At 35.7% G+C, this 11589-nt stretch overlaps 1 protein-coding gene across 2 annotated transcripts in view; it reads left to right on the top strand.

The window, feature by feature from the left end:
• LOC110458058 overlaps nt 1-9386 on the top strand; it is a 14887-nt gene extending 5501 nt beyond the window's left edge. The window contains exons 1-3 of one of the 2 annotated variants that reach the window (XM_021509612.1): nt 4923-5006; nt 6419-6481; nt 7604-9386. In XM_021509612.1, coding sequence (XP_021365287.1) covers nt 4955-5006; nt 6419-6481; nt 7604-8667 — 1179 coding nt within the window. In that variant the 5' untranslated portion in view covers nt 4923-4954 and the 3' untranslated portion in view covers nt 8668-9386. Of the gene's footprint in view, nt 1-4922; nt 5007-6418; nt 6482-7603 lie in introns of those variants that run through there. The other variant, XM_021509621.1, reaches the window with a different exon arrangement.
• The last annotated feature ends 2203 nt before the right edge of the window (nt 9387-11589 follow it).

Here is an 11589-nt window from a genome sequence, read left to right as displayed (position 1 = left end):
TTTTTGCTAGTCTACACTGAATAGAGAATTCGGCAGTTGTAGAAGTGACAATAACGTGTTTGTAGGTCGGAAACGCATGCAGTTGATTGCATTAGATCCTTGCCCGATCGGGAAGGAATTCAGAAAACGTAAGACAAATTGGTAATGTACAATGAAAGAAAAGGAATGCTATCAGCGCCATATAAACACTGGAGATATGAACGAACGACAAGTAAATGCCCCTTCCTTGCGGCTAATCAATACAGATGCTCACACTTTTTATCTGTCGACTCATCCATTTGCTGTTGCACATATCCCTGTATGTGACACTCGCTTTCATAATCAGTGGTTGAATGTCCCTCTTCCTGTGTATGGCATGTATACACCACTCCTTTATTAACTTTTTTCCAAAACCTCGACGACTTAATATCGTCTACACTGTTACGTCCTTGTCAGTAATTCATATCCTTCAAGTTTACTTTCTGTATGTTTTGTAAAAGTGTGATAGATCAGTCGAGCAGGCTGGTCCTTGGTACGACTGAACTCTTCTCTGATTCAATAAACACGACAACATAAATCTCTTTAATTAGTATTCAAGATACTCCAGATTTTATTCTCACACTTCTGCACACTAACCAGTGTAACCAAATTCACCCTGTCCTTTCCGGTTAATATATTGAACTATCACACAGTCGGCCCACAAAGCTACCGGCATTACGATGACTAGGATTATGTGCACTTTTAGCTAGTTTTGTCACGTGATTGGTACGCTGTGGAACATAAAGGTCAATCTCAATTTTTGCATAATACACTGTTAAACCCACTAATGTACACTTGCCTTTATGCATCAATATAACATTAAGCATATTCATGTTGCATTAGGGGTCCAGCAAAACACTATCTAAATGGCATCATTTTTAAGGCATCAGACAACTAAATAATTACTCTTTTTATTACTTCACATTTACGCTTTTATCTAGAATGTTTGAAGTTCAACACTAGTGATAACTGTCTTGATTAACATTCATTCATACATTTATTTACAATTTACTTTCTGTGTCTAACACGGATTTGTTTATATTTTAGTAAAACGGCATCGATATTAATGTTACCGTAGCCAAGAAAACCACGATTTTTAAGAAAACCACGATATATAATCCCAACGAAATTTTAAGCACACGAAATATAAACTATTACTTTAATTACAAACCATGCTGTATTTACATTTAGACACAAGTCATGATAAATGGTGTAATTATCGTCACAGACACAGAGGTAAACACTTATAACAATAGCGTGTCAATCAAGCGTTATATTTGTAACACAGTTACATCGCTCTTTGTATGTAAACTATAGAGCATGACGGAATTGACCGATACCCATCGAGTGAGTTTATCTCGCCCGGTCTTACCTGTACCACACAAGCCGTGCGGTGAAATCAACTTGTATGGAAGCATAAACAAAAACCACACTAAATATTCCCTTTTTAAAAATAATCAAATATTCTTTTCAACGAGAAGGGTGTATAGTGTAAATAAAGCAGTCGTCGTCAGTTGTTTACGACAATAACGTTAACTTTGGATCGATTTCCGGCACCATGCTGGCAGGACGGCATGCCCCGATTTTGAAACGTTTTCAACGGAGACACGGGAAAATAAACTTATAATGCAAGAGACAAACTATTACTTAAATGATTTAGACACACGTCTTCCTTCTGGAGTAATATTTACATTGAAATCGACATGATTTTCTCACACGATGGGTCAAGGTTACCTTGAATATGTATTAAATGCATGCTCGTTTTCTTATCAGAATTTGTATTATAAAATGTCGGTAGGCCTAATTATCTCCATTGTATATAGCTATTAACTACCACACATGTTTGTTTAGACTAAATTATATGGCCATCGAGCGATGGTCGATCTATTGTTTCCACTGACTGGGTTGACCGAGGTGTGAAAATTTAACCTTGAGTTGACAGGTGATCACGTCGGGCGATGTAAGGTTAGCCGGACCTATTGTCTTGTAGTCCAGGTGTCAAACAGAAAAAAATACTGGGTTTGAAAATATTGATTCCACGAAATATAATCCCAACGAATTTGTCCCAAAACAAAAACAACGAAATTTAATCCCAACAATAATATATGCTTTTACAGTAGTTTCTTTTCCTTTCCATTGTCTGTTCGACCTGGTATCTGACTCATTTGGAGGACGTTTCTATTTCTGTTAACGTTTTGCAAACTATCATCATATCTGCGCTCATTCAACTGTATTGCACAATGGGATACCGGAGAGTTTTAGTTTATCTGGCTAGGCAAACTCTTTTAGACTTTGATCTAACTTTGCTTACCTTTTCTTTACATTTTAATTGCTTGTTGCTCCTTTATAACCATTGGTCAATATTGAGGTTTCTAAAATGGTTTTATTATTACTATACAGAATTGTTGTAAGCACACTGGTGTAAATAAAACTTAATGCCACAACTTCACTTGTATGCTTACAAAAATGTGCATGTTTGTCTATGTGTTGTTACTTTGAGTGAAAGTGTCCTTGTTATTGGTAGTAGTTCATCGGTTTCTCCCCTTCTATGTATATAGTATATGAGGTAACACAATTAGTAGTCCTAAATAATACATTGCAATGTTTACGTTTATTCGTATGCAGTACCTTTCTTTGTTTAGATAAGCATGTACGCTACCTGTATCAAACCAAACAGTTGGATGGTTTACTTACTTTTTAAAAAACATGCGATCTTTTAAAATTAGTAAAACGCCACATAATGCTTTTATCTGTATAAACAGAAAACAAAACCATGTACTTTCCTTAAGTCCTTTGACTGACTTGTATCTATGTAAACTATGTTGATATCGAATAAAAGGGTGGCTTCCAAATAAGGGGCACAACTCTTGCTAGCTGACAGGATAGCCATGATGCTAATACAAATGCTTCTGATGATATCTGGACTAGAATTTGTTTCTCTTTTTGTGCCGATCTGAAAATGCGAGATGGTTGCCTTGCATTTGAAAGGATATAACCATGTATTCTGATTTGCTTTTTCAAATTATTCTCAAGAATGGCTGTAGCGATTGACTCCTAAAGAGGCGGCTACTGAGTGAACCCCCTGCAGAACTGGATATTTGCTTTTGTCTCCTCTTATTGGGGACACAAAGGCGACCTACATACATCTGCTACATCCATTGCAATCTTTGGCATATTTGAGTCGAGGATCGCACTGGGTTCTGTCCCCAGGCCAGGACAAACCAAGGCCTTTAAAATGGAGTTGCAGTTATCTGCTTAACTTTCACCATTAAGGGTAATGGTAACAACTGGTTCAGCCGTTGTCACTATATTATGATCGGGCGGAATGCTGTGCTAGGTGCCTTTGGCATGATATTTAATTGCAGTAGCACTTTTAAAGTCGTTATCAGATCCGCACTAACACAAGGAGGCAAACGAAACAACATATTCTGCCTCCGGCACACATACACGCATGCACGAATGCACATATACACTACACACATGGAGGCACATCCTGAAATTTCCTTAACTGTTGATAGTACGTTGAACCCTTTCAAACAAACAAACTAGTATTTCAAGAAACATTCCTTGTGCTGTTCCACCCAAGTGTTGATATTCACATAACACATGTTTCCATTTATCAGTCAATTCCAGTTTAGAAAAATGGGGGAGTGAGGGTGAAAATAGAAGTAATGATATTTATCAAAGGTACTAAGGCTTTTACGCCATACTGATTTAAATGTATTGTTTATTGAGAATATTGTATCCGATGTGCTGAACAATGACAGAAAATATTATTTAGCTTCGAAATAACTTAATAAAGCCACATTGTTTAGTTCAGACATATAGTATTGCCAAAATATACAGACAAAGACTGGACACTTGTTTCCAGAACAAAGCAATCGCCTTAATCATCTGATCAAACTTATATTCAATATAAATATATACATATATCAGGAATTGGCTAGATAATAGTATATAATTATAATTGAATGAAATAGTTACAGAGGTCGCGTGAGAGTCAAAAGCAATGATCATGTATATATGGAAAAATATAAATTTATATCATCCATCCATCCAACCATCCACTAACCCATCCACCAATCTATTCATCCAGCCATCCACTAATCCATCCACCAATCCATCCATCCACCCATCCACTAACCCATCCACCAATCTATCCATCCACCCATCCACTAACCCATCCACTAATCCATCCATCCACCCATCCACTAACCCTTCCACCAATCTATCCATGCATCTATCCACTAACCCATCCACCATTCTATCCATTCATCCATCCACTAACCCATCCAATAATCCATCCATTCATCCACTAATCCATTCATCCACCCATCCACTACTGTTACTCGAACAATCTACCGATCGAGTCACCGGTTAATCGGTCAATTTGGAAGTCAAATAATAAACAGCAACAAATTCATTATATGTTTGGAAAATGATCTATCTAAAACGTATTTACACCACAAACATATATGTACATATTAATTAGCATGATAGTTTAATTGTGTATTTCAAGGTTAACACAGTAAATAGTTTCATGTAACGTCCGTAAATATATTTTATGGACGACGGATGTCGGAATGCAGTAAGACGGGTTCAATTAAAATCATCTGTACTCGAAATAATATGCGGTAAATTTATTCTTTAGAACAAACTTTGCTTGACAAACGTTTAAAGACATTCTTGCTCATTCGAGTGTGTACTCTTCAGATTACCTTTACATCTCGCATTTAAAGGGGCATTCTATCTCAGAAAGTTATTATATCACAGCTTTGTATCCTGGCTTCCTTTTAAAATCTGTTCAGATTTTGTTGTTTTGTTGGCGACATCTCTTTTTTCAGTATTTAAATTAGAGTACAAAATTAAAACTAACATGCTATCCCTGAACACTGTATATATTAAAAACTATCCAATTTTGGTCACATCTACACAAATGAAAAGAGTTTGTAGGTCTAAGCGAGGGAAACATGGGGCTCCCAAAAGGGGTAAGTAAATGTCCGACTTTTCGGTTAAGGATTTTGGTAAACAGTTAGTGGTCTTTCAGCAAATGATATGATTTAGATATGTTCGGAAACTTAACATCGAATATCATTAGTGACTACATGTATTATATGTAACTGCAGTACACCTCTATAACTATGATACTTGTGTCCCTCTGTACAACCACGCATGCTTATACATCAAATCTGTGTATGTTACATATCTTTGTATACCATTGTAAGTCAAAGGTGTTGTGATAAAATAAAACAAGAGGCCCAGAGGGCCTGTATCGCTCACCTGGATAATAAAGCAACCATTGGAAATTATTCTTATTACAAACAATCCCTCGAATGGTACAGAAAAAGAAATATTTTGAAGAATTAAACCTCGAATTGCCCTATTGAGCCCCGCAACTCTGCACCCAAAGGGGCCACACCAATCAAAAATACAAAATTAAGACCCCTTTGCCCAAGAATACTCCAGTCCAAATTCGGATAAAATCCCCCAAATGGTACATAAAAAGAAGGATTTAAAAGATTTAAACCTCAATTCCCTCAGGATGTTCCGGACCAAATTAGGATAAAAATTCCTTATCCCTAAGGTAGAAGCAGGGTTTTAAAGGTTTATCTCTATTTGCCCTATTGGGCCCCGCCCCTCTCCATTCAGGGGAACCAGACCCTTGATCCAAGGATGCTCCAGACCAAATTGGGACAAAATCCCTAAATCCCTGTGGTAGAAGAAGGATTTTAAAGGTTTTATCTCTATTTCCCCTATGGGGCCCCACCCCTCTGCCCCTAAGGGGGTCACACCCAACATTCATACAAAATTGATTGCCCTTGACCCAAGGATGCTCCAGACCTTATTGAGATGAAATCCCCAACGGTAGAAGAAGGATTTCAAAGGTTTTACCTCTATTTCCCCTATTTGGTCCCGTAAATCTGCTCCCAGCGGGGGACTACACACAACGTTTATACAAAATTGAGTGCCCTTGGCCCAAGGATGCTCTAGACTAAATAAGGAAACAATCCTTTTATCCTGACGGTAAAAGAAGGATTTCAAAGGTTTAACCTATATTGCCCCTATCACTAGAATACGAATTCAAGACGAGTTTCATAAAACCTATATGATTTAAAGAGAAAATATATAAATAAATACTAATTAAACATCCTTGATATTGGACAGGGAAGTAATTGCAACCATGTAGACCCTATAAGGTTGTCGAATTTTCCGAAAGATCTGCACCTTTATCAAGCAACGTACGTAGACCAAGACTAAGGAATGCATACATTATATTAGAACATATTTTGAATTTTGATAAAATGAAATAACTTAATATCTAAAATCATCTACCCTTTTTGCTAGTATACACTGAATAGATAATTCGGCAGTTGTAGAAGTGACAATAACGTGTTTGTAGGTTGGAAACGCATGCAGTTGGGTGCATTAGATCCTTGCCCGATCGGGAATGAATTCAGAAAACGTAAGACAAATTGGTAATGTACAATGAAAGAAAAGGAATGGTATCAGCGCCATATAAACACTGGAGATATGAACGAACGACAAGTGAATGCCCCTTCCTTGCGGCTAATCAATACAGTTGCTCACACTTTTTATCTGTCGACTCATCCATTTGCCGTTGCACATATCCCTGCATGTGACACTCGCTTTCATAATCAGTGGTTGAATGTCCCTCTTCCTGTATATGGCATGTATACACCACTCCTTTATTAACTTTTTTCCAAAACACTGTTACTTCCTTGTCAGTAATTCATATCCTTCAAGTTTACTTTTTTGAGGATTCTGTGTGATGCGTTATTTTGTCTTTGATATTACTCTCATTTTTAACGGTTTACATGGTTATTCCTTTCAATTATCACATCATATATGCATCTGCAATGACGTCACTTTAAAAATATGAAAAATTCAATTAACATCCTATATTTACATTCGCTCCCATTGAAGCTGTGTAAACCGTGACTGCTTTTACATTACCGTATACGCAGTGAGATTCCTTGGATACCATGGTTTCCTATTGATGACGTAATTTGCATTGTGACGTCATAATGGTAACGTTGGAGATCCATCGCTGCTCGCAGGCTGTAGGCTGTTCATTTGTTTGGATTTACGCAAGTTACGGAGGCTTTGTACCATTGTAAAAGCAAATGTATTGGAGTTAGCTTTATTCTGAGTGTACCATCATAGTACGAAAATATGTAAATATAAGAATTGATCTTCAGTTTGACTGCGTATACGGTAGTATGAACGCAGTTGGCAACGAACATATTTTATGGGGCGCGTAAGTAATTCATATCCTTCAAGTTTACGTTTTTGAGGATTCTATGTAATGCGTTATTTTGTCTTTGATATTACTCTTATTTTTAACGGTTTACCTGTGTATTCCTTTCAATTATAACATCATATATGCATCTGAAATGACGTCACTTTAAAAAGTACGGTAATTGACCTTCATTTTGACTGCGTATACGGTAGTATAAGCGCTCCATAAATAATATGTTCGTTGCCAACTGCGTTCATACTACCGTATACGCAGTCAAAATGAAGGTCAATCCTTAAATATATTTGTTTTTTCTTTGTTTTGCAGAAAACAATATGGCTTGGTCCAGCACTGAAAGTGTGTGTTCCAGTAAGACTGTGTACATCCAGCTGAGCGTTCTGCTTTTGCTGAGTACCTCAATATATATGTTCCTGTATTCAAGAATCGAAGTGAAGGCGTTTACTATAGAAAAAATCAGCGATATCCAAAAATCGTTGTATAGAAAAGAAGGCAAGGTACAGATTGGTCAGGGAATACGCTCTCATCCTGATACTGAACAGGGCTACAATAGATCAGAATTGCTTTTGACATTGTTCACTTCCTGGACTACAAAAGCGGAGAAGTATATATGCCATAACAATACAATTCGAAATTGGTTAGAATTTAAACCGGTAATACAGCCGATCCTTTTCACCAACGAGACCTTGCTAAAAGAGGAAGCTGTCGAAAAAGGTTGGGATGTACTCCCAATTCGGATGTCAGGAAGAGGGGTACCTATTCTTAAGTATATGTATAGAGATGTAATGGAGAAGTATGTCTCTCCTTTCTATGCGTATTCCAATGGAGACATACTATACTCTCATACTCTGATAGACACGTTAAAGGCTGTGATGAACTCCTCTTACTTACTAAATGACAAACCTATTATGATCGTTGGTAGGAGAACAAATGTACAGAATGTGACGTCAGAGGAAGCCATTTCGGGAAAAATTGTAAACAAAACTGCAAATATTCGAGGGAAACTATTTACCGTGTGGGGAGAGGACTATTTCATAACATCGGCTAATTACCCATGGATGAGTATACCGGAAGTTATTATTGGCCGGAGGGCTTATGATAACTGGTTGGTTTTGAACGCGCGGAAACGAAACCATGTTACCATAGACGCTACCATTACGCTGTTGGGCCTCCATCAAACAACAAAGGCGGGCAACAGTGAAGGGTTCAAGGCCGACAACCCTGGGTACAACCACAACCTTCTAAGTCGCATGTACCACCGACTTAACTACGACGTAGGATGTACGTCCTGTATAGAGTTCTACACACGTTACCATGACAATCTGATAGAAATTCTAAAACGAAATATTTCAAAATCGTGTTTCCCCCTGTGATAATTATTTTCATGTTAATGTATATGCTGAAATGTTAAGTTCGATATTAGTTAGTAATTTGAATTTTCTCCTGACATTATTGAAGGATAAACTCTTCTGGAGTTATAAGTACAATCTCGGTTTGAAATACTTTTTAGGGTTCTTATAAAAATAACAAATTATGATAATTTAAAATAACACGCAAAACATGAAAAACGTATCAAACATTGACGCTTAATGTTTTAGAACTGTTTTTTACAAGTAAAAGGTCTCCGACTACTAAAACATTTACGATATGTTATTACTTAGCTTTTGAGCTAATAGCGTTATGATTTGAAGTTCAACTCTAGTGACAACTGTCTAGATTCATCGATATATAAGAATGTACCTGACAAAGGCTTCAAAGGCATTTTTTACATGTTTAATAGCACATTAAAGCACTGCAGATGGGAACACCCCTTGATAATTGTCCCCACATAATCCACCATTATATATCAAAATCGACTAAAACTATAAAAAAAATCAAAGTTAAATATCTAGATTGTATTCAATAGAAAAACCTGGCAACATTTATACATTTAAATTACTCAGAGACACTGAATTTAACTGCAACAAATGTTAAGTAGGGATTACAATCATATGAAACACTTGATGATCGGCTGATTCAGGTGGCTCCACCCTTTCGCAATTAGCCAGCAGAACTCAATGATAGTTTCACATAATGGTTATGTCAATACGAAGAGATGATTTTATGAAAAGCTAATCATTCCGAGAAACTGGGGATTTTTTTTGTAAAAAATACCGAAAAAAATGATTTTTTGTCAAATTCAACACTTTCACATTTTTTGAGTGTGTGGCATTGTTCAAAACTATTACAACAATAAACATTGCTAATCAACCCTACAAATATTTTATTTATCATAAAATATCTACAACATGTTACAAAACGCGTTTTTTATTGAATTTGTATGGATAAAAGTTACTGAATACAAGCTGAAAGCAAACAGAACACATAGTTTCTTACAAAAAGAGTGAAAAATTGAACCAAATACACACAAAGTCTTTATAATTCATTTATTTTACATTTTACAATTCTTTTTGATCCTGATGAGAGTTGTCTACCCTGAATTAAAATTATCATTTAAATTGTCAGTTTATCAAAACTTTACACTGCAAGTTGATTTTGGCAATTCAACTTTCAATTGTTAAATATTATGAAAATGTCATGCAACAGAGTGGAACGCTATACAATATAGGTATTTTATTACATATTTAGTTTTGGTGAAGCTTTATTGATGTTTTTATGTATTTCTCATTATTATCTATCATCCTTTTGTGACTGATGTTGATGTTAGGGGCAGATGCAGGAATTTGTTTAGGGTGATGCCCAAAGATAAAAGAATAAAACCTAATTTAACCACATTTTTTTGCGCTTAGAAATTGGCATAAAGTCTCTATCCTATTTATAGAGATTAGTATACATTATTTATGTCGCTGATTATAGGGGTCCCAGGGTTAATCCGGCCGGGGCATGTTAGGCCCATGCAACATATAAAATGTCAAGAATTTGGAGGGGAAACCTGACGACATAATTATGCTGATTCCAACGTGAGACGAACTTGCCCCAAGGCAAGTCATTCACTATTCAGACAGAAAAAGTTGAATAGTTCTTTAAATGTGGACGTGTTATCCCTTTTGCTATTATTTTATGAAGGGCGTGGGATGTCTTTTTGTACATATCATCTATTAATTTTTACAGAATGATAGTGAGAGGGATAAGGAAGGTTGAGTGATTGGGAATGAGAGATTTGTTTTTGTAAAATATTTGAAACTTCATTATTGACAAATAACATTATTGAACTTGAGTTCACTCTTGGGTCTTTGCTGAATAGGATAATTATCATCAGGATAATGTGTTACCTTAGAGAGTATAACAATTTATGTAACTCTATCCCTGGCCTAAAGTCATAGCAATGGTCTAAGTGCAGACAACTCAAAAGGATTTAGTCCTGTTTACCAGTATCCAACTAGTCAATTGGAACTGAAAAATTCAATAGAAGTCAGTTTGTATTGACAACCTTCACTGATGTTGGAACCAGTACCTGGAAATGAAAGCAGTTTATGAAGAAGAGATGGACGACAATTTTACTCTATTTGACATTACTTGGGATTATCAAGGATGACATGTCTTTAGTCCTTTATAGACTTAGTATCTAGCAGCCAGCCACGCTACAATATTTGTTACAATATATACCCAATTGGAAATAAGCCACTTTGTGGCTTTTATGGATAATCCTAGGTAAATGGCACTCACCACTCCAATTATGCGACCTATTTATATCTACCTTCATATACTTAAAATAGTCTGTTTCATTTTATAGTAATATCAGCCCTTTTTTACAGTTTATCAGACAGTTTTTAGATTTGCATACTCTGTGATACATTGCATATGTCAAGGAATGAATTAAGAAACCTTTTATTATGATAGATATATTATTATTCTCAGTCTTAATACAAAATATTATATTTTATTTACAAGCTGCATTGTATCTTAATTATATGTTTTATTGTAAATTGTGATATCTTGTAACAACATGCCTATTTTACCTGAATAAATATTATTATTATTATATATACATAGGTGATACCTAAATTATCAGATAATATTAGCCTAATTGTAATAACTGAATACTGTGGGTTTTTTAATAATCGATTCATTCAACTTACTTAAATTTAGATAGGCTTTTGGCAACAACCATATATTTCATATTTTATCCAACATTCCACTTTAAAAACAATCAATACAATGGCCATCACTATATTTGTATTGATATTCATTATACTGAATGCACTGGTGACTTATCAGCCCCAAATCTTCCCATTAAAATGTACACTTCTCCATGAAAACAAAATTTAAAACATAGTTTAATTTCAATTTTCATT

Source organism: Mizuhopecten yessoensis, unplaced genomic scaffold (genome assembly GCF_002113885.1).
Source record: "Mizuhopecten yessoensis strain PY_sf001 unplaced genomic scaffold, ASM211388v2 scaffold1171, whole genome shotgun sequence".
In the NCBI taxonomy this organism is placed as follows: Eukaryota; Metazoa; Mollusca; class Bivalvia; order Pectinida; family Pectinidae; genus Mizuhopecten; species Mizuhopecten yessoensis.
The sequence above is the reverse complement of the archived record's forward strand: the minus strand, read 5'-3'. Positions and strand labels throughout refer to the sequence as shown.